Here is a 26,780-nt window from a genome sequence, read left to right as displayed (position 1 = left end):
CATATAAAAGCATAACAACATTTTGTAGACCATTTCTACCACATAACACCGTCATAAAAACAACATTTGTCACTTTTACACTTGAACGTATTAAACAAAGATTCATTAGTGAGTCTTAGAGGTCTGTAGGTGGATTTTCTTGACTCAGGAGAGCCAGGCTATTTCCTGTCTTCATGTCAAGATAAGCTAATAGTCTCTTAGTTGCGGCTTCATATTTAGCATACAGATATGAGAATGGCATTGATCTTTTAACCTATCTCTCACTGAGAAAGTAAGTAAGTATTGCCCAACATGTATGCCTTCAGCAACTTTAATATTGTGCCACTGCTGAAATTGTATTCAAATTACAGCTAAAGTGAAAAAAACTGAAATCTACCCACAGACAGCTGGACTCACTGAGGTTAGATCTTTTATGCATCATCTGGGGTAAAATCACAGCACAGACTGGCCAACGTCTGCAAACACAACTCAGCTGTGAGATGTTTGCTGATATCTTAAAGGATTTCTGGATTTTTGAAGTTCAAAAATCTCTCTGCCATATGGGAGTTAGCAACATGGAAAATGATTACAAGTGCCTTTTCACCGTCATGTGAAGTCAGCAGGGCTAAGCTGATCTGTCTTCTTCTTCCAGCACCGAAGGTCACACCAGCTAATGTGAGCGGAGGCGGTGGCAGTCGCTCCGAATTAGTCATCACATGGGAGGTAAGCAAGCCCGCTCAAAACCCCCTCACCCATGGAGGAGGGAGCCAGACGTCATTATTCTCTGTGGATCTAGGCCTCTGTTTCATTAATAACAGCTGAATGGCTTAATGTATGGCATTTCATTTTTAAGAACAGAGAGGCAATAACTGCCGCTGTCACCCTGGGGGAGAGAAAAATGCTTTTGAGGTTCCAATAAGATAATTAAACTGAATGGTTCCTTCAAAGTCCTAACTTCTTTTTCTACTTTGTTTGCCTTTACTTTCATTCTTTCTTTTTCTTTCTTTCTACAAAGCCCTCACATATCACGCCAACTCCAACAGCTTATATTTATTCAGGCTGCTCAAAATCATCAGTCCCTGCTGTGAAACGTTTCACAGAATCAGTGTTGATGTTTCAATATGCAAGAGTTCAATTAAAGTCTAACATCTGCTTAACAAAGTCACTGTTTTGCCTCGGCAATGAAAATTCCTAAGGCGTTTTTTTCATTTTTGATATAGAAGTAGATTTTTAATTTTAACTTTTGCTTGAACAAAAATGGGAAATGTATGCTCTAAATTTCTATTTGTATAGTTGTAACCTAGAGCCAAGTTTAAGAACCAAGGTGAAAAATCAAAAATAAAAGTTTAAAGCAGACAACAGAGGCTCCAATTTTCTTTATTCAACACACAGGCACAGGACAGCTGTTTCTTTTAGAGCCTTACAAGAAAAGGGGCTAAAAAAATGATGTTTTTCTAGGGGGTGACTCTAAATTAAAAGGCCATTATCCCATTATGACCAAAGGCGCCCTCTAAAAAAAACATCCTAAAACTTAATGCACTGTTAAAAAACAACCTCCTTAAACCTGAGGCTAACACCAGCTAAGAGCACTGGAAAAAAATGCATCCCATACTACATTTTGCCTTCCCCATTTTTAGCAAATCACTATGCATTTCATCAGTCACGTCTTAAAACAATGACATAATCTAAAATTTGCTCATGTCGCATCCGGCTCTAAATGGACAAGCACACAGTCTTAAAGGGAAATCCATGCAAATGTTGCATCCTGTCTTAATTTGTTATTAAAATAAATTTGACCTGAAGGTGACAGGCGACAAGAGGAGAGATATCTACACCAACACATAAGACTGACAGATATCACTATCCTAAACGTGGCTACAAATAAAAAAAGAAAGAAAAAATTAAGTGCTTTTTATATGAGTGTGTATCTCTTAGTGGACGGGAGTGAAGAGGGCTGGTTTATCCACTAGAATGAAATCAGCAGCTATAAATGCATGAGGCATGTTATCAGTCTGGACAACAGCTGAGTTTATGGTATCATGCTGAGTGCACTGTACTATGTAATGGATGTGTCCAATAATAGTTCTTGTGTGCACAGCATGTTATATTTTAAGCAAAGCATTCAAAGTCTGTCTTAGCACTCTGCGTCATACTCAGAGTTTATATATTAACTAAGATGAATCAGGAGTTTTAATAGATACATGTTGATTGATGATATGTGCAAAATGGCATTAAAATCACATATTTGTTTAGTTTGTGGATTTTTAGACTGTTTTTTTTCTGCAGCCTGTTCCAGAGGAGCAGCAGAATGGAGCAGGGTTCGGCTACGTTGTGGCTTTTCGACCACACGGTGCCACCGGCTGGATGCAGGCTGCAGTCCCTTCCCCCGAGGCATCCAGATACGTTTTTAAAAACGAGAGCATCCAACCCTTCTCGCCTTTCCACGTGAAGGTCGGGGTTTACAACAATGAAGGGGAAGGCCCTTTCGGACCTGTTACCACTATCTACTCTGCTGAGGAAGGTGCGCATGATCTTATGCACAGCATGTAGGCCTGTCACGTAATTATCAACATCATCATGTCTATATATGGGCTTTTTTTACCTCAATATTTCCACACTGCACATTAGCAGCCAAGACGCTATTAATGTCACATTGGCTAAGCAAGTAGTGTCCTCCATTCCTCACTGTGTACGTCCTGAGTGAAGACTGCAGAAGTGAGCGGTGTCGCCTATATGTTATTAAAGGTAAATAACTCTGTCCCATCCCATAATGGCAGTCTATGTTTTAATGAAAGCTTAGTGCCCACTCTCCAATCCCACCTCATGCCCCCTTGCATTATTATGATATTATATGATCATTATATCAGTGGTATAAAATAATCTTCAAATGACAATAATATTGTTTATCGCGATTAATTCTGAGACAATATATCATTCAGAAAAGGTAGTTATCGTGACAGACCTATATGTTATTGATAAACTCTACTGGCTCAGCTACTAATAATGCATGTGTATATGACTAGATCCATTCAGGGTCTGAACAGTAGTGGCAGTGATACTTCAGCCAGCGTTCTTCTATCAGCTATTGCAGATGTCTTTTTTCCATACTTCCCTCTCTCTGTTGTTCTCATGAAAGAATTAGCTTTGAAACAGTTTTGATGTTCCCACTTTGAGGGGTCATCAAAAGCTCAGTATACTTCTAAAATCATTCAGAGTCTTTTATACATTAACTCCAGAGCCTGGCCGAGCGCCCACAAGGGTCCGTGCCAAGAGCCTCTCTGCATCCGAGATTGAAGTTCTATGGAAAGCTCTGCCCTGGAACGCCAGCAAGAAACGTGTACTGGGCTATGAGGTGAGCTGCAATGAAATACCTTGTTTGTGTGTGTTTCCATTGGATGAAAATGTGTGTGTGTGTGTGTGTGTGTGTGTGTGTGTGTGTGTGTGTGTGTGTGTGTGTGTGTGTGTGTGTGTGTGTGTGTGTGTGTGTGTGTGTGTGTGTGTGTGTGTGTGTGTGTGTGTGTGTGTGTGTGTGTGTGTGTGTGTGTGTGTGTGTGTGTGTGTGTGTGTGTGTGTTCAGAAGCGCATGGCAACTAATGCTGTTGAATCTTGTTCTCTTCTATTATTGATAAGTGTTTCAGGCTCATGCACCTTGGGCATAGGAGATAATAGCTTGCTGCATGCATAATAGTCCAGCCTAGTCCCATGCCTGTGGGTTTAGTTGTGTTTCTCTTGTTGCTTACCTAAGTACTGTAACCACCCTGATTAGTGTACTGATGCAATACTCTAAGGGATTGAACGTTTAGCTTCTAATCCACACAACAAAGCACTTTCAAAAACTGGCTTTGCGCTCAGTTAGTTCTTGTCATTTTAATTCCCTTCATTATTGAAATCCAAGATGTGAACAAACTCTATATGAAGTAACTGAAATTAGCTCCATCTCCAGCAACATGTTACAACAGTAACATCTTGTTTACACACTGATGTTTCAGTATTAATAATCTAATGTTGTCATATATGATAATATATTAGTCATAGGGTCCAAACCTCTACTTTTACTGTAATACTTTTTAACTGCATTTTTTTTCTCTCAGAACGGTTTGACATCAGAAATCACATGTGTTTATAGTTATTCTGAGCGGCTTCACTCAAAGGTTGAGTAAAAAACTGACCATCACAGAGAGGGATGAAGGAGAGACTCAGTATGGTTTCACTATGGCGATACAGAGCATATTTTAATAATAATGTTGCACTCGGTCAGTGTTATAGCTCTCTTGTTTGTCATTCTGGCTGCGGTGACATTACAGGGTAACCAAGGTAACCAGGCTATCTTGGTTAAACCGGCTAGTATACATCTATAGCTGCGTCCCATTACACAGTGTACAGAAACAGTACTCCCTGCTCTTTGTTTAGGGAATGTCAGGGAGTACAAAATTCCTTAAGATTATTATGCAGATTATTAAATCATATTATATGACGATTACTTACAGATTATTATTATGTAATATTAACTTCCTGTGACCAGAGCTTTTGTTTGGTATGCATTTTTAATTTCTCCTAGATATTTGAGATGAGTGGGACCTGATAAGTATAAAAACTAAGCTTTGAACAGGAAGTAATGTTTCCCTCATATGGGGACACTGGGTTTATTTTACTGTATAAAACAATTAATTCACCAGTATATAAAACTATCTATTTCCTTACATTTACTCCTTTCTTTTGCACAAACCGTAATAAAGTTCCAATGTCCTCAAATAAGTACTTCCTGATTAGCTGTGTCCTAGCTTGTTGCTAATGCTAAAATTAGTCAAATTTGTATAACATATCAAACTACAAACGTTATTAAACTTAAATAATCAAGTTTCAACCATAAAATTTGATTAGTTTTGTGTCTGAGGATCAGCTGTTTATTGATTCAGCCAAGATGCCTGCCATCTGGCTTTTTACACTGATTAATGTATTGCACTTTTGCTGCCACTAGGTGGCACAAAAACGTGTGTAGTACGAATGAGGACAACAGGTCAATTGATCAAAGGTAAAAGTTAAGCAGAATGAAGTATGAGGTCCAGCAAACCCAAAATATAATGTCCCCATATGAGGACGCAGGGTCGCAGGAGGTTAATATTATGTCATTCTTGATAATTATGAATGGTGCATGAAATTAATGCCAGGTCTCATGCACCTTGTTATTGTCACCATTGTCAACCATACACTTCTAAGGTAAAACTAGCAAAAATGCTAGACTTTTCACTGCTTTAAGTGTGGCATACTTCTTATACCATGCTTCAAAGTTCCATTATTTGTTTCTAACGCTCCAGTGAGGCGCAGTGACTGATGGGAAATTTTGCTGTCAACTTCCAGCAAACTGATTGGAATGCACCTCATGAGTATGCTATAGCTAAGTGCTGCACTGCCAAAATGTTCCAGATGGAACTGCAGCTCTAGAATTATAGTTCTGCACATTGGAGTGAGTTTTTAAATTATTTTGACAGTAACTGTTTGGTACTCGGAGCGTATTCATTGTAAGACTGAATTCACCGAACTGTAACATCTGCACCATGACAGTTCAGGAAGAATACACGTAGCGCTGCACTCCTCTTGAACAAAGGTGCTGTTTTCATCCACAGATTGCATAAAGTGGCAGAATTATGAATTGTTGACCACTCAAAGTCACCAGAGGAGCAGAGCCTGAGCAAACCGTTCCTGTGAGGAAAGACAAATTATATTTGTGCCGTCAAGCGTGCCGGCTATTTCAGCCCTGACAAGCAGAGTGACAAAGAAAATCTGTTATCAGTGGAAGCTGATGGCAGGGGATTTTTGAGGATTCTCTCCTTCTTCTTCTTTATTTTCTTTTTTTCTTCCTTTTGCATATGTGACCTCCTCACTCTTAACTTAAACCGTGACACATGTCTGATCAGCACAACTGAGACACGTAAGCTCACGCTGAACAAGAGCAATAGGTGCACAGTGACACGCCGCTTAAAGGTTCACATCTTCCATCCAGCTGAGTTCACATCTACCTATTTCCAGTTTGCACTTCATTGACAGGGTGTAACGGAAAGCTTTTAAGGTGTCTGTCGTGTTTTCTGCGTTCGCATCTGAGGTTCTGCCCTGTTGCTTTTCAGCTGAGGTACTGGAGTAGAAGTGAAAGGGAAGACACAGCCAGCGTGCAAAGGACTGTAGGAAACCAAACATCAACTATTATCCGGGGGCTGAAAGGCAGCACTACTTATTACATCTCAGTGAGGGCATATAACACTGCAGGAACGGGGCCACCTAGCTCCACTGTGAACGTTACCACCAAAAAACCACGTAATTATCATATCTAATTATATCTACTGTACTAGTGGCTTTTTCTTCTAGTGTTCAGCTTCTATTTGAGGTGAATAATGTGTTTTTTCTCCCCTCAGCACCCAGTCAGCCGCCGGGTAAGGTGATGTGGAACACATCAAACTCCAAGATTATATTGAACTGGGAGCAGGTCAAAGCCCTGGAGAATGAGTCAGAGGTCACTGGTTACAAAGTAAGTGTCCAGTCGCTCAGTTTTAACCCAGTATCACAGCAGTTAGTGATATGGATATAAATATTCAATTCTTTTGTGACACTCAGCACAACTTTCAAACTCAAGTATTGCAAAGTCTCTTTTATGCCTGCTCCACTTCACGACTCTGGAGCACAGAAGCTGTATTGTTTGTTGTCGTTTGTTTTTCTTGCTTTAAACTACAACCACTACATTACTCAACATTTAATCACAAGATCCTATCCTTTTTTTAAATGTCTTTATTTTAATTTTAGCAGTACAGTTAATGGTCCACATCAGTCCGGTGGGCGGACTGCAGGACTCACTACCAGGAGGCGTTTTCCTCATTGTCAGTTTTAATGATATTTTTAACATTTCTCAACACAACAACACCAAAATGTCCTTGATAACTCAGCAATATAGAAGGTATTAGTTTTAGATGGTGGAAGCTACCACATTACACATGAACCTCATCAACTGTTGCAATGGAGACAAAGACAGGGTCCACTTTGTTACCCTTTCCAAAACTTCCATTTACTTTTATACCTACTATTGACTTTTAATTACTGACTTTATTCTAAACTGATTAAGATTTTGTGTGTGTTCATGGATTCCCACCTTTCACACACAACAGAGATAGGGGCATTTGTATTTATCATAGTAGTCGGCCAGTAGCAATTTGAAATGAAACTAGTTCGGTGCCAATTGCTTATTATTTCTTTGGAACTAACTGAAAAAAATTATTAATTAAAACTATAAGGAGTTAATAAATGCTTTTAATCCAGACAGAGACTTCACCAGCAAGACTAAATTGAGGTTGAACCATAGAAGCAGTTTATGTCATTCCATTGGTTAAATCAGCTACCAATAAAACACTGTCTGAGCTCTTATTGGCTAGTTTTGCTGCCTCCACCTCTGTTTTTTTTCTCCCGTGTGCGCTTGTTCTTCTCTCTGGGGCAGTTTAACTGAGAGGGGCGCGTGCCTTTGTCCTGCTAAGCAAGTCACAGCCCAGAAACCCCGTCTTGGTGTGATGTGAAGGTGTTTATATCAAACAGCCCCTGCTATACTCACACACAGAGCTGAGCGGTTCGCTTGTTTATCTAAAACGTATTAATATTAAATGTGCTATGTGTCCAAATTGCACCAAAAGAGCATCAGCCTCCACCTTAAATCACCTGTTGAGTCTTTGATGGTTGTTTATTTGTGCTTTAGAACCAAACCGCCATGAAACAGTCAGAAAATAACATTATATTTCTGTCATTCACAGACTTTCTCTCTCTCAGAGGAAGCTTTGCAGTGCTTTCTCTCTGAAACTTACCCTCTCTCTATCTTTTATCTATTTAAAATGACAGAAACCCACAAGAAAGCCACATTTTGAACGTTATTAAAAGAAGAGAGATTTTTATCCTCTCCTCTCTGGCAGGGTTGTAAAGCTCTGATCATGACATGTTAAAAGCCCGGCTCCACCGCTGCAGAGGTATTCTGAGTTTAAGTTCATGATTTAAGCTTATGATATATTAATCAATCTGTCTGTGTGTGTGTGTGTGTGTGTGTGTGTGTGTGTGTGTGTGTGTGTGTGTGTGTGTTTGTGTGTGTGTGTGTGTGTGTGTGTGTGTGTGTGTGTGTCTCTAAGTCTGTACACACACACACACACACACACACACACACATACACATACGTACATACATACATACATACCTACATACATACATACATACATACATACATACATACATACACACACAGACACAGACACACAGACATTCCTTCCTTTTAGTAGATAAATGAAGCCCACCAATGGCAGACAGCCCAAACAGCAGTCAAACACGCCAAGCTCGCCCACAACACAATATTCTTCCCTAACCCTAACCTGTCTCTGCACTAAATTGCATCAAATCTTGTACCATGGCCATATAATCAGGAAGATGAAGTTATTAGACTGATCCATCACTTAATGTCTGCACTTGTCACTTTGATACATTTGTACAATCAAAATTTAATTTCAAGTTTTATATCCCATTTCAAAAATATTACTATTCCATTTGTAAATAGCTTTTTTTTAAAATTAAATTTTTATAATATTTACCTTGGTTTGGTCTATTTTTATCCTTCTGTGTTGCATTTCTTGGGAACACCTAGCCATATTCCTTGTATGCTTACATTAGCTAATAAAACAGAGTCTGATTGAACGGTGTCATGCTGACATATAATCCAAAAACCAAGATTCATAAAGATACATAAAATCTCCAGGGTTGTGTGAGTAGCCTATTCATCTCTGTCAGAAGCCTACTGGATATGTTCATAAGACTAGGCATCTTTACAGCCTGTTTTTTTTCCTGTAATGATAATAAAAGTAATCATAACACCTTAGATGCTGATACTGAGTTTTCATATTTTATGTGTTGTTAAAAGTAGCTATTGTATAGGCAGATGGGAATAATAGATACATAATAATGCACAAATCATTCATTTAAGTCGTTTGCTTTTGTTTATTTGCACACAGTTATCAGTTACACGAAGAAATAAATCATATACAGTTGGATCCTCATGTTGCTAGGTTACAAATAAATGTATATATTGCTTATGGAACAAAATGTAAGAACATCATTTGTATCTTAATTGCACATATTGTGGTCCAGATGTTTATAAATTGATTCCCTACAACTGAAGTTTCTCAGCCAATAAAGTGATAGCAGCTAGTTAAGTTGTTGTTGTAATTTGTTACAAATTTGTTATTTGTTATTAATAACCTCTGTGCTCTGTGAGGTCACCACAGCCAGAGGGTCAAAGACGCTGCAGTATCCTGACATAACCAGAATGTTGGGTTATTGTGTGCATGTTGCATATTGAACATTATTTTAAGTTACCCACAGCACAATCTGGTGGTGAAAGCATGTTTTGCTCCCACAGGGATTCTCTTATTAAGGGTTTAAAGTATAAGTACATCTTGCATTTCTTCATGAAAATAAAGTAAAAAGTAGGTCAGATCAAACAATTTTACCATGCAGGATTTGTGTCAGTATTTCTACAAAAATAGGCGCACACAAAAAAAAGACAAAATAATCAATTTTACTCTTTCAAGGGGTTCTGTGAAGTTGTGTCCATGAAGGTGAAAATTAAAACTTTATCAAAAACCAAATAAATCTTTGCAAAGGTCTCAACATTATGTCAGTATGGAGATGATACATGGCTCCTGCTTTGAAATACTGACCTTGAACCCAGTACATGATGAAAGCTTATCATTCAGCATCAGGAGGGGCTACAGACATAAAACCAACTTTTATAGAAAGCTCTTGACTTCAACTGTCATGTGGGTATGGTGACCGCTGGGCAACAACTTGGCGACGTGTCAAATGAGGAAAAAACAACTTTCACCCATTTAATGATTAGCTTTTTAAAATCTGATTTCCCAACCCCTAAAACCACATTAGAAGCAGTTTAATGCTTAAATTCCACATTCCACATCCAACATTATGGGGAATATATCAGTGTATTTAAAAGCTGTAATTCCCATTTAGAGATGCACCATAGCACTTGTTATGAAGCGCACAAATCTGTTGGCATACTTGTACTTCTTTCAGTTTCCAGAGTAGGTTATAAAAGAGTTATGGTTATAAAAACGTTATCTTTACAGCCAAAACATACATTATACTGCATGTATATGATCAGGTCAGGGTGAAAAATATCATGAGGATGTCAGTTCATCTTTTTTTCTTTTTTGTCATTATGGCCTGGTTTAGCACCCTCAGGAATATACAGTATCTAAAATACTTTATAATGTTATACTGAGTATAGGTTACGGCTTTAGCTGGTGTCTTCACCATAGCAACAACACAAAACTGACAAAAACACTTGATTTCTCAGAATCATAGGTGAAATAATTCAAACAGATAGTTTTAACATTAATCTATCATATTGTTGAGCTATCAAAGACATTTTCTTGTTTTGTGTTGAGATATATTAAAGATATTATTAAACTCAACAGTGAGGAAAATGCTTCCCAGCAGCGGGTTCTCTGGTCTGCAGACCACACTGACTGTACTGATAAAATTAACATAAAGAAATAAAAACAAGGATAAAATCTTGTGATAAATGTAGAGTAATGTTGCGGTTATAGTTCAAAAAAATGAATAATAAATTAGATTAACACAACACAGCAGCTTCTGTGCTCCAAATCTATAGATTACATTTTGTGACTGTTTCATTGTAACTGACTTTTGTTTTAACTCGTCTAATCTATTCTCAGGTGCTATACAAGAAGAACCGTCATAGCCGCCCAAACGTCATGGAGACCAACACGACCTCTGTAGAGCTCGCCCTGCCTACTGATGAGGATTATATCATCCAGATCAAGCCGTTTGGAGAGGGAGGGGAAGGCAGCAGTAGCAGGCAGATCACCATCCCAAGGATACCAGGTCAGTGGAGAGTTAGTTAGTGTCTCCCTTGTGGCTGAGCCAAATAATCCAGTCCCTTGCCGCTGTCTTGCCAGAACAGATTAGCTATCATCATCTCCAAAGGAACAGAGAGAGCGGGAAAATAAAGGGCTAAATGAGAGATCTTTGTGTAATTATGGCCTCTACGTGACACAATAATGCAAGTATTGCATGAAAAGTTGAGCAATTTATTTAGTATATTTTCAATGTCTCATTTCATTGCTCACATAATAACTCTTAAGCATTTTTAGAAATGAATGTTTTCAGCTCATGATTACCAAAGCAGACTGAAGAGACGTTTGTTTAAAAAAGTTAAATGCCAAAAAGTCAGGTTTTGGGTTTTTTTTCCAAACAATAGACTGACAGCCTCATTCTTTTCAATACCTTTTCAGGCCCCAACGCAGTTGGCTCAGCATCCAAGGTCTCCACTCTATCAGCCCTCAGTACAATAGCACTGTCTTTCACAGCACGGACATCTTTATGACAAACAGCTCCCAGCAGACGTTGCATCTGATGTGGAGACAGCTCTACGGCGGAACGCAAACACAGCCCACTCTGGTGTAACTAGACCCATTCATTTTGATTTTAGAGGCAGAAGGAAGACGCTGAAGTTTTGTTTTTTTAAACACGCCAGTAAGATGACAGGGAAGGAGTCCCCTTCAGCACCCAGGCTAAGTAAAGGAGATTGACCGATGTCGTGACTATGTTGTTACCAAAGCAGCTTTCATAGGAAAAATAAAGAGAAAAATGTCCTATATGCATCTTTTTGTATGACATGTTGAGCTTTTATAGATTTTTTTTTCTTGATCAATCTGAAGTCGGGCTCATTGGGGCGAGAACAATTAGGTGCATGGCAAATGACATCAAAGTTTGACAGCGAACCTTTTGTCTTCTAAAATGTCTTGTAAGTTGTAACAGAGTCCATTTTTTTCAAGTGAATTAACTATTAATCGTTATCTGTTACATATCTGCGTTTTTGTTTCTGCAATGTTTCACTCAAAGGGCTGCATCGACATGTTGGTTTGTTTCTTACCCAGTATGTAAAGAGAGGATTAGCATCTAAAATCATCAGACAACACAGCTTTACCATACTGCATTAGCAAATTTGGTGATACTAGCTACATTTGACTCAAGTTGGATTTCCCTAATGAGGAAAACTAAGATTTTCTCCTAAAATGTCATTAATCTGCAGAAAAATGGAGAATAAACAACTCAAGTCCTCATAAGATAGTCTTGTTAATGGGGAAGTTTTATGACCACTTTGAATGCAGTGTCATACTTGGCAATACCATCTCCAAGTGGTTCCTGGTACAATCTGAAGTATGTCAAGGCTGCATTCTCTCTACCATTCTCTTTCTCACTGTCATCGATTGGATTATGTGAAAAACAACTGTTGCCAAACACTTTGAGGCATTAATTGGACCCTCTCTAGCCAGTTTGAAGATCTTGACTTTGCCGAAGAACTTTTTGTCTTTTCCACAAATGTAAAATTTGCAAGAAAAAATGAACCAACTCAACCAAGTATGCTTAACAAACAGGCCTCATCATTCAATCCACCAAAACCCACTCATACATGTGTCACTATAAATAGTGAGTGACTTGAGGTTGTTGATGACTTTGTGTACCATGGAAATCTTTGGAACCCAAAAAGATATCTAGCTCTTATGTGGGACAGTTCCACATCTGCGTTAGACTCCTACACCAGACACCATAACATCTGGAGTTTTAACACCTACAGCCTCAAAACCAAGCTCTGCCTTGGTCCTGCAGGTTCTATTATATGGGTATGAGTGCTGCTGGCAAATAACCACATGCAACAAGTCAACTCATTCCACAGTGACTGTCTGCAAAAAATCTGCCGTACATTCTAGCCCAATAAGACACTGTCGTCTAAGATGATTTGGACACATACTACAAATGCCCCCAGAGCAGATCCCCCAAAGAGCCCCCAAATGGACACCACCAGGTAAACGGGAAATGAAAACGACCAAAGATCACCTGGCAAAGAACAGTAAAGGTTGAATTGCTGGAGATGGGGCTCTCAAGGGGCGAGGTACAACTAGTTGCTAAAGATCATGATAGGTGAGGGGGGCAAAGAGCATAAATAAGTAAGTAAAACTTTCATAAGATAATGCTCATTCACACCTACTACATTAGATTGGTTCAGGATTTTTTCAAGTCTGTCTTAATACCATTCCCACATGTCATATGTACACTGAAAGTATTCCTCCCATTCATACTAGTCGTTTGAAGTGTGACTACACTGTGAAAGATGAGGAACAAAATCCACAAATCAAATCAAGTTTTCTTAAGTTAAGTTCTTTATAGTAATACATTTCCTCTGTGTGTTTCTTCAAATAGTGTTTACTTACTGAGCTGTAGCCAGAAGATACATCTAAATTGTATGTAGGTTTGCTGTCAAAACAAAACACCAGCAATATACATACACACAACTACCAAGAAAAAAATACCTTCTTGATTCGGCAAACTCAGACTGCTGAAGCTTTGGCTGAACTCTCTTCTTACACAGAAAGAAGAAGGTAGGCATCACTTCACAGCCAGTGGTTCTTTTTAGCGTACATATTGTAACCTTGTGGTGTTGTGTTAAAATAGGTTCAAACTTCTTCAAACCTATCCATCAACAGGCTGGATGCTTTAGCCTTAGCATGCCACGATTTTGGTGCCAATCCTCCAGGGTAAGAAGACCAAAAATTCCAAAAAAGTCGATGAAGTCCTTAAAGCCATCCATGTGATAGTTGCTGACCTTGTTACCAGAAATAGCAGCATGCTGCTTCGGAGAGAGTCTCCCCTGGGTTCCTCTACCTTGGTTGTTGAACTGCACTGGTGACTGGACCCTTGTGGCTGTCTCATGCTCCTCATTCTTTCAGTTAGCCCTGTGTGTAGAGCTATTCTTTGCCTTCTGTGTGCCTCATCATATGTTCAAAATCCTCAGGTCCTTAAAGAGCCTTAACTTATCATATGTAAAAACATTAGAAAACGTAGAACTATGAAGCAGCCGCGGTGATGTTTACATGCTGCTGTGTGGATAGATATGTTGTCAGGATCGGGGAGGCCCAGCATCCTTTGTGTCAATGCTGAGGTTACTGAGGTTAGTTTGAATGGCACTCTGCTGTTTCGGAAGGCATATTGGCAATATATGAGGCCTGGTGCATTTTTATAGGTGTGTATTCTTATTAAAAGATGATGCTGCTGATCTTTTCCTTTTTTCCCATATGTCTCCTGATGCCATGTGGGACTGCTGTGGTACAGAAGTACAGTGCAGTCTGTTTGTAGCTTGTAATCCAGTTAAGTAGTTTGTAGTACTTTGAAGGGAAGTGTACTGTAGGCTACTGGGTCTTGCTAAGAATCATGCATCACGAAATGTGTAATATACTGTTTTGTACACTCCAAATCATTTATATAAAAGAACCTTTCTAAAGAGATGATTTACTTGGTTTTTATGTAATAACTCTGTTTCATACTGTAGCTAACTGTTGCGCAGCATGACTGTACTTTGTCCTCTCTCTTCTGTCCATCTGCAAAATGACTGAATGGCTTTAGGAACACGCAAGGTTCATGCATCTGATTGGTTTGTGTATACTGTACGTTTACCATGAGATCTGAACCATCATTGGCCCCATGTGCTTCTGTCTCAGTCAGCCCCTCTGAGATGTACTGGGTTTACTTGTCCATATATGCTCTACATGAGGGTTTCCTCTGTTGCTGTTTATTGTTTATACTGTGTTAATAAAGATTATTGATTTATAGAACAACGTCAAGCTCTGTTGGTCCATCTCTCAATACATGTAGACCCATTTGAGAACTAACATATAGAAATATTGTCCCTCTAGCCTCAGCAAAGATTTTGAATGGCATTTGTTTAATGCAATATCAAATTGAATGACAATAAATCGGGGTTACAGTCATACAACAGCTAAGGGGGCAAAATAAATAATTCCTTTTCATTAAATAGGGGGAGACTGTTTATTAATGTTTCAAAAAAGCAGCAGAGGGCAAGGTATCCTGACTTTCATTTGCTCACACTTCAAAAACACCACTTGATCCATCTTTCCCATATTGTAACCCAACAGTTAGACCCTTCATGCTTGATAAATCCCCACATCTTTCACACTCTATATCCCAAGTTTGTAATACAGGCTTTTTGTTAAAAAGCTGCAATATTCCTTGATCACATATTCAGGGTTATTTTAGTGTCCCTTAAATCTATGTGAATAACATAAAACGTACCTGCTGAAAGTCAATGGCATGTTCTTTTAATCTAGGTATTTTAAATTGAGTGAAATTGTTACAGAAAATGCACTAGGTGGTGCTAAGAGGACACACATATTCTTAGTCTGTACCCAAGTCTTATATACTCAATTTAGCCACAAGATGGCAATATTTAACAAGGTACATTTCCTCTTTTACTACAATAACAATACCCCAATTCATCTGATATTACAAAAAGCCCTTTATTACATATAACGAATTATCATTTTCCGAAATGTTCAAACCATATAATTAAGTAAACAAAAAGAAAACATCTCAAGTTCTACTTCTTCACGATGGGTAATGTATCAAAGTGAAACCCCTCTCCCCTTCTTTGAGAATCAGAGACATTTTTTGAATCATACTGAGACATTTATTTATGCATGTATGTTTTCCATTTAGACTGAAAGCAAATACAGCAAATACACACCACCAAGCACTAGGGGAATGTAGAGCAAAAGGCAGTGGAGAATTGAAGGTGGAGGCAAAACAGCCGAGCAGTTCGTTGCTCTTCACGGGGGCAAAAAAAAACCTCATATCCATAATCTGTACTATGCTGGTTTCTAATTCAATGGGACCAATAAATGTTTTCATCTCAATGAGGACTAACATTTCCCATTCAGAAAGACTTTCCCTTTTACTGTTCTCAATGTCACATCCTTTACATGACAGTAATTCACTTCCAAGACAGTTCCTTCTCACCTTGGGCTCAGGGGAGAGGTGATTTCTACATCTGCCTTGTGGTGATTAACAGCACTTTCAGCTGAGCTTCTGCTCCCATAAGCACGGCTCCAAACATAAGGCACCCAATCATGTGACATTCCTATTGCACCGTCCTTGGGATTTTACTTACTGTCACATCTTTTTAACCGCAATCTGAAAAACACATCCCTGCTCTCGTCAGTTTCTACATACTTTACAGGATAATACACAGAAGTATGGATATTTATATACAGGCCTTCCATCCTTCAACTCACCACCTCGCCCACAGTACACAACCTCTCTCCGGATGCCTAAAGTCATTACTTTTCCATCAGTAGTGTGTCCAATACTACAGCAAAGACAGGTCATTTGAGTTTTCCCAACAGTTTACAGTTTATGTGCTGCTATCGTAGCAAGCAAGTGCTTTCACAACAGTCCAGTGTCATATGACCAGATAAAATAAAATACAGCAAAATAGAATATACAAGTCATCAGTTTGGGAATCTCTTATTTCCACAGACATATCAACAGCAGGTCAACAGGTTCAAGTCAGGGCATGGGCGGATTAGACAACAAGGGTGACAAAAGCCATGGTCACAAGTGTTGGAAGGCTCCTTTGACTATTATTAACTCTGTATTATAGGTTTTGGTTACGCTTTGTTACGCATGAGAGTTCACAGTTTTCTCCCTTTATAGGACAGAGGATAAGAATAATGGTTGCTTATTGCAAGTCTCACAAGCAGTGCACTTCACTGCTTCGGTTAACAGTAGCACGACGTTAACAATGACGGCAACAAGGCTTACATGGGTCGGGATCCATCAGAGGGATTCTTATGTATGATAAGCAATGCATAGTATAGTATTAAAGGTCATCCAGGATATATGCTTTGTGACAGCAAACAGGTTCTGTGGATAGACGGCATTTTAGTATGTCACACTATGACTTTCGGCTTTGTCTGGAAGGAAAACAGGGAGGAAAAGCACAGGCCTCACATTCACCACTCCTATAAATACAATTACAGACTCATACACCATAACTTAAAGAGTTAATCCAACAGAAAACAATAAAGTACCCATGTTAATCTTGTGGTTTTGAACCTTCCAGGCAGTGTTTGTGAACATGCACATATGATTCAAAGCTATTTAATGCTGCTATAATTATATTTTTTATGTTACAAATGAATCAGAAGACTATATGTAATGTAAATGGTGTTGTTCATAGTACCAAACCAACAGAGAGTCATCACCTGACTCTTTGAGTCTTTCAGCTTCATTGTTTTGGTTTTCCAGTGTGGAACTTTAATATTTTGGTTGACTCTCACGGATCTTGTCATCATTTTTGACCATAGCCGGTAGCTGTTTTCTGCACAAAATAGTTCTGTGCACTATATGCTCAGCACCAAACTGCAAATAAAGTTAGGAGCTAGCTGGTGAACATATTGAAGCATTTAACAGCTAAAGAGTCAAATATTTCCCTCAGGAATTGATAGAGGCCAAAACAAGAGAGTGAGTATTGGACTTATATTGACCAAAACAATATTTTAAATGAATGATAATGTTGCTCCATAACTGCTGGATGTTTATAGACAACTGTTTGCTAACAGTTTGCCATGACAGCTTTATTAGGTGATTATATGTCAGTGTTGTGTTTACATCTTGTTGCGCTGCGCCCAAGTGGCCAAAAAATCCATCATAGCTTAACCAGCTGTGATGGATACAATGCTGATATTGACAGCCAGATATACCAGGCACAACTAAACAATCAAAGGCCAGTCTCCCAATTTACTGCATTTCTCTTCATTGCATCACAATTTGGGTAAACTGGTTCCTAGTTGTGAGATCTTTTTGATAAATGTTGTAAGATCTCCAGTGAAACAAACCATTGAGAAAAGTAACAGGAAACAAAATGAAAGTCTTTCACAAGTCTGGTCATTTGAGCCCCTAAAGAAAGACACTAGCATGTTCACATGGACTGAAATGTCAAAGTTCACAAGAATAACATATAAACTCTGTTTCATGATGGAACTCAGTAAAATAAAGTAACATATCATCAACATATCACATTTCTGAAACATTATTTATATTAAATTTGCTCTACAAATTCTAAATCTGTGCCCAATAACGAGTGACCAGCATTTATTTCTGTTGATGGCGAGCTGACAATAAAAAGAAAACAGTCCAAGTGAGGGTGGAGGGGTGGGGGGGGAGTCAGGGGCGTGGGACGAGGACAGTGATGTTTGTATGCTGGGCACTGGGACCAAAGCAGAGTTCCAACTGTCCAGTGAAGTGTTAAACAACCCGACTGTCTTCTCTTCTTCAGTAGAGTCTTTCAACATCTGGATGTGTCCACCACTCATTGGCCCTGTTATCTTTACAGTTTCTCCCATCATCTCTGCACTTGTTATGGGATTTTAGATGTGGACGTGTCTGCATATATTCTTTTATTTTTTCCATTCCCTCTGCTATTTTTTAATTGAACATGCAGATTATAATCATCTGATATTATACATATTTCATAAACAAGCAAACACTGGACATAAATTAGATCCTCTATAGATAAAAATGTAAAAAGCTAATAAGACAGCTGTTGATTATACTGAAGGTGTCATGGCCAGGAGGTGGCAGCAACGAGCAAAAAGGCTGCCTCTTGCCACTTGGCACCAACCTCCCCCATCCCAACCAGCATTGTCCCCATTCTTTCAACCAACCCTCCTCTGCTATTTTATATTCACTTGATGTATGACAGTAGCAGTTTAGGACCTTAAAAAAAAGAAAAAGTATTTTTTTGAGGGGAGGGTATTGGGTTTGGGGGGTTTTGGGGTTAAAAACGTATTGATTCAAATCCTCAGGGGTTTCAAAAGAGTCAAAATGTGTTAAATGAGTTAAATAATATACAAGTAAAGTTTCAGACAAATGACTCTAACAGAGGTACCAGCTGTTACCAGGTTTCACTTTCAATCTTACATCACTCCACCTGAATAAACCAAACGTAAATCATCCGATAGAAGACGTTTTCTGCTCCGCAAGAAGGTGGGGTGGCTGGGATGAGCCGGGACAGGACAGGACAGGAGGCCAGGTTGGGTCAGAGGCTAGAGTCACAGTTGGTTTGTCTAAAGGGACAGAAAGTGGAGGTCTACTGCTTCATGGAGTGCAGTCTGTTCTCGTGTCGGTGTGTACACAGTGGGGGTAGAGAGTCCTCATATCAGGCTGGTGGCATACTGCAGGGTGGGGCAGGAGACAAACAGCTGGAGGATACTCTCCTGTCCTCCGTCTCAGGTGCCACCATGACCAATCAGGACTGCAATGAGAAAGCAACACACAAAGGTGTTTCAAATGCTGTGCTGGAATGTATGAAACTTGAAAGAAAAGGTCTCAAGAATGAGTCAAATTCCTAATAAAAGTAGGACTCCTAAGCTTTGTTTTAAGAAGCTCACTTTTAAGTGTGATTCTTCAGTACTGACTGCAGTGACTTCTCAGTCGTGCCTGTAAAACCACCATTACTACCCAAACTGCCCTCCCTCTAGCACTGTATCAGCCAATGAGCCTCTAAACCATTCGTGTCACCCGTAAAAGCATCACAGTCAGATATTAAAACCTCATACAGTCTTTGTCATGATTAATATCACAGATCATTTATAATGTCCAACACTTGCAGACTGCAGCAAATTGTGTCATTTAAGAAGAAAAACCCACAGTATATTAGATATTACCCCCTGCAGTTATGTTGAAAATATCTATATATAATCTGGTAGATTCATGCAACTTTGACTCATCTTTAATGGTACTATAAAGTATTAGTATGTGAATTGAGTGGATTTAAAATTTTTCCAGACAGAGATTGTATGGGGGAAGTAGATTTGCAGGCTTACTGGCACGTTGAATCAGCTTAATATGTCATGTCCCTGTTTTGCTATTCACTGTTTCAAACTCAGACTTCTTGTACTTCACAGCTCAGTGAATATAATCACATATTACACATTTCATAGGTATACAGGTAATGTGATCAATGAAAATATTAGGAAGAATCACATAAACATGAAAACATTTAATTGTATTCATGCTGAATCCATCATGTATTCACTCATCTTTTCCAAAATATGCAAAGTAGTCACTGCTAATTGACCTCTAGAGCTCACTTAAATAATTTGGGAGTCAAGATCAAGTCTAGGGAATCTCTAAGGAATGTTAACAAATCTTTTGATGTACTTAAATGGTTATCAAACAGGAAGCTAAGTCATCTTGTAACCTGCAGTCATGACGTACCTCTGCTTTCTGCTGCATCTCCTCAGTGGGAGACTCTGTTTCCCTGATAACCACTGCTTTTGTCACCAGCATGTCAGGATGCTGCTGCTTGGCCTCTTGGATCGCCATGGCGAGGGCCTGCAGACATGAAACACCAATGCATTTGATCATAAACTTAACATATTAGCTTTCGGTGCCTAATGGCTTATTGAACATAAAGTGCAGGTGTTCAGTAATTCTCCCTCTTACCTGATGTTGGTCCACGTCGTCGTCTCCTGTGATTATAATCCTTTTCTCGATTCTGGTCTCTGAGTAGCCTCCTTTCACAGTCTGCAGAGTACATACAGTGAGAGACAAGCTCAATGAATGGTGAACAAGTCACTCCCAACAATTAAGTGGCAAACAAAGGTATTGTTGTATTGTATTTTTACCTCTGCCTTTGTTCTAAAAAGCTCTTTGCTGTTGTTTGTATCAGTTCTTTGTCTTCTCAAACATCACCTGGTGCATCTTTTGTGCACCAGGTGATTTTCTCAGTAAAGACGCAGCAGATACTTATTGTTTAGAACAACAAACATAGAATGGAGATAAAAATGCTGTTGTTTTACACAACAGAGAAACACAGTATTTATTTGACAATGACATAGAAAATTATGTCAATTCATTTCTATGTGATGGTCTACTTTTCAGCATATAAAGAAGGGGTGATGAGAAATATTTAAGAGAAATATCTCATAAGTGTCCACCATAAGATGAAGATGTGGTGGGCTGACTCCAAGCTCCAATTATTAAACTGTAACCATGGGGACCGGTGAGGAGTTACCTTGGTAACTTGGGTTGTGGTTGCTGAGGTGACACTCTCAGCGGTGATGGTCAGCGGGGACACAACGGACTCCCTCCCCTGGGTGCTGGCTTTTACCTACAGAACATTCATTAGAGGGGAGTTATTCTGCTGTATTCACACACACAGTGGGAAACACTACAGACACAACCGCCAGCACACACACACTAGCTCATACACAATATGTACTGTTGTCTCAGCGAGTGGTCTCGACCTCCTTTACGCTGCATCAAGTTCAAAGTAAACTTTACAGAACATAGGCCAATAGTTGGCTAGTGTAAACTCAGTTTTAGATTTAAGGAAATAAATAAAAAGCTCAATGGAGAAGGGACTACCAGTTAACATTAAGTAGTCATCTTTCCAACTCCAATTACCCTTGGATAACATGGTCCCTAAATATATTAAATGAAACTAATTGAAGGACAGGATTGAAATCTTCAGTTGGTTTTTGCCTATGAACCAAACTTCTTGAGCTTTCAGGAGCTAAATGACTACTTTAATCTGCAGAATCAGGATCACTTTACTCTCAATTTAGAGATTTTATTGGAAAGACATTTCTGAAAGATGACAACACAATGAGAAATGAAATCCTTGAGATTTTACCAGAAAGCAGACGTAGATGCCTCTTATCAAAAAGTAATTTATAAATGATGTTGCTCTTCAAAACTGTACTTTTAATATTAAAGCAAGATGGGAAGCAGAGGGTAATTACACACCACAATAACACAGGGAGAATGGGACAGGATGTGCAGACAGCAATGGTTAATGACAAGTTCTCCCTCCTGGAGAGGATTTAGCGGGAACAATGTGATTCGATTCTTTTGCACTCCAAAAGACTAACTACTCTAATCAGACTGTCTGCTGGTGGTCCTGTGGAGATATTGTGGCGAATCGCTTCCATATTTTCTGAAATTGTCCCTCTGTGGCTCTGTGTCGGAAAAGTGTCCACAATGTTCTTGAGGAAGTTTTTAATATGAAAATTAACTTTTTTAACTTTTTGAATAATGTACCCTGGGGATCTAGAAGAGCTTTACTGTGAGCTAAATACCTGTTGAGAGTGCTGTTAGTAGCATCTACTTTGAGTAGAAAATGTCTGTAGAAAGACATACCAACCATAAGTGAATGGACTGATGTAATTTACTGTAATTTAATATATATACTATGGAGATAATTACATTAAAATGATAATTCAAGTTGATGTCAGTGATGAAAATTGGTCAAGATGGCTTATCCATGTGTCAACAATAATATCTGACTTGATAATAAATCCTCACATTGAGGAATTTAAATCAATTTTAAATAATTTTTCTTCCATGTGCAGATATAATTAGGTTGATAAACATATGTGCATTTTGTTGTTGTTTGTTTTAATAATGGATCCTACCCTTGTTCATGTTTTATGTAGATGTGTGATGTTTCCCTAATAACCATTATATAATTTTATATTATATTATAGACAAATATTTATTATAACATTTTTGCTATACAAAACCATGATGGGACAATGGCTATATTAAGATTGCACCACTTTAACATACTGTATGTTTAGGAAAATGAGACTATTGTAAATATGACCTATTCCAAAACAAATCATATATGTGAAGAAACTGATACATTATTGGACAGTATACTCAGGAAAAAAAAATGTAAATGGTAGATTGGTGGCTATATAGTACTACAGTACTACAATAGTACTTTCTGTGGAGATAACCAATATGTTTTGCTCTAGCTAGCCCTGAAGAGAACAGGTTAACATATGTAAAAGAATGAAGCATGTGTGGGATCCACAGTGATGTGAGTTTGAGAGTTAGAGTGGACATGTATTTTTGATATTTTTTATAGAGCATGTGTCAGTATTTACAGCGTTTCAGTCAGTAAACAGAGGCAGCCTGCAGTATGTAGCAACGCTGAACTAATATGCTTGTGTTTCTGTAGTTCTAGTTGAGAAGTAAAGAAATCATTTAAACTCATGCACACCTGGACTAGTGTGCAACACATGCCTATATAAAGTCCAACTGAAATCACATTTAGTCATCCCTTTCTGCAGTCAAAAATAATGTGTTCTTAATAGTTTTGTATTGTTTAAAATGATGAAATAAGAAATAAGATCAGAAATGTTCCTTTTCGTCTCAGCTGGCTGAAGAGGCATGCTAGTGTCTTGTTTGATCGATAGCAGCTAGCGGGCTACCACTGTGTTGGTGTTGCACCTTAGGGAATGGACACACAGTAAACAAACTGCTGTCGCTACAAGTCATGGACAAACAGCGTGTCACTAACATTTGCAGGAACGTTTACATGCTGTTTTAATGCGTTGCAGCTGAGCAGCTAATTCATTACCTAGCCTGTTTACTGACGTTAGTGGTGGACTTTTCCCTGCTGAATGTTTGTTTGGTTTCAACAAGCTAAGGGGCAGATCAATGTGTGTTCATGTTCGTAAGTTAGATAAGAAGGAGACTTGCTAAAGCAGGTAGTTCAGTGTCTGTGGCTGATGTGTTGTGTATCAGGATGCTATCAGGCTCAGTGTGACCGTCTGCTCTGTCTGTGACCACATTATTTGATTTGATTTGCTGTATTGAAATATGCTCTCCAGCTATATAATCAGACAACAGAACAGTATTTCATCAAATGAATGCATAACTAAGGGGTGCCATCATGAAATCAAACAATTTAAAATATAACTGCTCCCTTATGGTTTTTGATCAAAGGAGACCACGTGATTCATTTAGCAGATGCTTTTAGTTGGACATTAACACTGTGTATGAATTTGGTTATTGCAGATATACTTGCTTTTATGAAATAATGAAGTGAGCCATGTTTGGAAAATTCATGTACTCATTTAAATGTCCTAACGACAGCTACTGAGTCAAATCTGAGTCATCATGACGTCAAATGCCACATCCTGTGAACATTTGGCAGAAACAGGACAATGCAGATGTCATTTTCTAACATTATTTTTATACTTATTCAAAGGGATATGATGTAAAGGTCAAGGCTAAAAAAGGGGACAGCAACAGCACAAAGGCTGCAGTTATACTCTGCCACCCCCCCCACACACACACACACACACATACTGTCACACTGATGTATTTCCTCTGTAATGATACTTACAGGGGAGCCATTTTCTTTAATTGGAGCAGGAGCCTCTCGCTGGCTGATGACTCCATAGTTCTGAAGGAGGGAGAGAAACAGTTTTCAGACTTGTGTGCGGTAAGAAGGTAGCGCTTCATTAAAGAAATGCATTAGGTGGTCATTAAGTGAAACACTTTGGGTAATCAGCATATGAAAGTTACACCTCATGCATAAGGAAGCCACACAGAAACTAAAAAATCCATCTACTTTAAGAACTATGCCAGCAATTTAGAACTGCATTTCAAAGTTGGGGGATTCACCTGGGGGTTAAAAAATACATTTCTGGGCCAAATAAGGGTCAAACTCCAAAAACACTGGATCCTACATTTCCCACGATGCAATACAAGAGGACTCTTTCTGCCAAGGAAAATGTTCACATTGTTTCAAACACAGACCCTGAGGATGGATTATTTTCTCACATTCACAAAGCTCCTCCAGAAGACATTATATAAACATTTTCACAGTGACAATCGCAGGTGGAAATAATAATCTTAATTAAAACTGCAAGCAGTGTCGAAGGGCCCTCGCACATCCACGCACGTCGGACTGTGGCGCAGTCGGAGGGCGCGCAGGTAGAGGTCTTCATACGCAGGAACGTCAGTGCTTGTCGCAGTCGCAGGGCATTGACAGCAGCCATGTAAAGGTCTTTGCTCCTGCTGCTTCAATGGAACATTGTGTGATGGGGTTAATGTCTCCACTAGATGGCAAACCAAGACCAGAAATGAAACGGGATAAGTTATTCATATAATGGTTAAACTTTGAAATCTTCCAGGGGGCGCTGTGGAGTCATTTTCTCACTTAAAAATCCCAAACTTTGTCAGTAGGCAATATGTGTGACTGTTGACGTATGTGTACAATTTGGTGATTCTGTGAAGACGGGAAAGTCCTCTAAAGGCAGAGGGAAAAATGGAAAATTGACGCAGGAAATGCACAATAACTCACTTCCTGTAAGAGCGAAAATTTTGAAAGAAATAATTTGGGGGTTTACCCATGAGTGCTATGAGTCCTGTAAATTTCACTAAGATCAGACAAAGTTTGTGGTCACATGACCTGCTGTTAGGGGGCGCTATGGAGACCCCTTGCCACACCCATCCCCAATGATGTTGAAATTGAAACGGCTTCAACAGGTGTGACATTTTACGCAGTGCATGTATTAACATCCGACAATGTATGGAGGAGTTATAAGGAGTTGTTTGTTTATAGAAACAAACGACTGCCACGCCCACCTGGTATAACGTAGGAAAAATCTGTCATCAAGTTTACATAATCAAGGTCTGAGGATGATATAGTTCCAATCTGAAGTCTGTGGAGTCAAAACTGCAGGAGGAGTGCGTAAAAGTACGAGGGCTGAAAAAATGCACCTGTGGCGGCAAAAATGCACCTGTGATCCAAGATGGCCGACTTCCTGTTGGACTTAGGGTATGGGTCCAAGAGGCTTTTTTGTGCGTCTGGTCATGATATATATGAATCCTAAATTTCGTTCATGTACGTGCATGTAGAAGGCGGGGCTTCAACCTTTAATGTTCTAGGGGGCGCTGTAGAGTCATTTTGGCACTTAAAAGGTTGCGGTTATACCAAAAAATAATATTCGTGAGTCTTGATGAGTGTGTCCAATTTGGTGAGTTTTAGAGCTTGTCAGTACATGCTAAGTGGGAAAAGGCATTAGGGGGCGCTACTGAGCTGTTGGGGCAAAATATTGGGCAAATGTGGTATCAGATGAAAGAGCTCATGATTTGAAACCTACGTGGCAGGTTTCATGATTCTGTGAACATCATAAAGTCCTCAAAGCGGTGTTCGAAAAATGAAAATCGGTGCACGCCACGCCGCGTGGGCGACTTCCTGTTTGGTAAAAAAATTCCACAAAATTAATTTCCCAATGATCCGATGAGACCTATGACATATTTGAATTTCATGCCGATCCGAGAGGATTTGTGGTCACATGACCCGACGTGTGGGGGCGCTAGCGAGTCCCCTTACCACGCTTGCGTCCAATCACGTTACATTAAATACATGTTCACCAGCTGTGACGTGTGTGCAGAATTTCATGAGTTTTCATGCATGTTAAGGCCACCAAAAACGCGCGGCATAAGAACGTGAAAAATAATAATAATAAGAATCCTGGCAAAAGCAATAGGTCCCTCACTGACTTGTCAGTGCTCGGGCCCTAATAAAGGCGGTTTTGCAAGTAGGTGTTCCAGAACAAAGCCTTGTGCATGCAGGCACATTGACATAAATAGAACAGAGCCACTTTAAATGTCATAAGTTAAAGCTACTATAACAAGATGAAAGGTTGTAAAAGACACAAGCAAGAAACAACATATCTCCAGAGAAGATGTGGTGTTTATTTCTTCTTTTACTTTTGGGATTAAACCAATGAAATATTTATCTCATATGCTAAAATGCAGACATCAACACACTGGCTAAGTAATGTCTACATAGCAATATCTATCTAGCGTGCTAACATTAGCTAACATTGGCCAATATAAATTGCAGTAGCTGACCAGCAGATAGGCCTGTCACAATAATTAACTTATCAACTTATTGTACAATAACATAATTATCGAAATCATCATGTCTATATATGGACTTATATGATACATGGACATGACCTTGATTATTTTTTAAATCTCAATATTGCTACACTTCACATTAGCAACTAAGCAAGTAGTGT

The 26,780-nt window shown here is 39.0% G+C and overlaps 2 protein-coding genes across 4 annotated transcripts in view; one reads left to right on the top strand and one right to left on the bottom strand.

Moving 5' to 3' along the window:
• Nucleotides 1-11,413, top strand: part of cntn4 (contactin 4) — a 113,277-nt gene extending 101,864 nt beyond the window's left edge. For both annotated transcript variants that reach the window (XM_062444801.1, XM_062444810.1), the window contains exons 15-21: nt 632-702; nt 2,266-2,500; nt 3,216-3,331; nt 6,102-6,288; nt 6,387-6,499; nt 10,743-10,911; nt 11,322-11,413. In XM_062444801.1, the coding sequence (XP_062300785.1) occupies nt 632-702; nt 2,266-2,500; nt 3,216-3,331; nt 6,102-6,288; nt 6,387-6,499; nt 10,743-10,911; nt 11,322-11,413 (983 nt within the window). The remainder of the gene's footprint in view (nt 1-631; nt 703-2,265; nt 2,501-3,215; nt 3,332-6,101; nt 6,289-6,386; nt 6,500-10,742; nt 10,912-11,321) is intronic.
• A 4,114-nt stretch (nt 11,414-15,527) lies between these two features.
• LOC134004717 (band 4.1-like protein 1) overlaps nt 15,528-26,780 on the bottom strand; it is an 81,443-nt gene continuing 70,190 nt past the window's right edge. For both annotated transcript variants that reach the window (XM_062444085.1, XM_062444094.1), the window contains 5 exons: nt 24,089-24,148; nt 20,963-21,058; nt 20,392-20,472; nt 20,164-20,280; nt 15,528-19,198 (listed from right to left, as the gene is read on the bottom strand). In XM_062444085.1, the coding sequence (XP_062300069.1) occupies nt 19,193-19,198; nt 20,164-20,280; nt 20,392-20,472; nt 20,963-21,058; nt 24,089-24,148 (360 nt within the window). In that variant the 3' untranslated portion in view covers nt 15,528-19,192. The remainder of the gene's footprint in view (nt 19,199-20,163; nt 20,281-20,391; nt 20,473-20,962; nt 21,059-24,088; nt 24,149-26,780) is intronic.

Source organism: Scomber scombrus, chromosome 3 (assembly GCF_963691925.1).
Source record: "Scomber scombrus chromosome 3, fScoSco1.1, whole genome shotgun sequence".
In the NCBI taxonomy this organism is placed as follows: Eukaryota; Metazoa; Chordata; class Actinopteri; order Scombriformes; family Scombridae; genus Scomber; species Scomber scombrus.
Note: the sequence above shows the minus strand (reverse complement) of the source record. Positions and strands in the feature narration are given on the sequence as shown.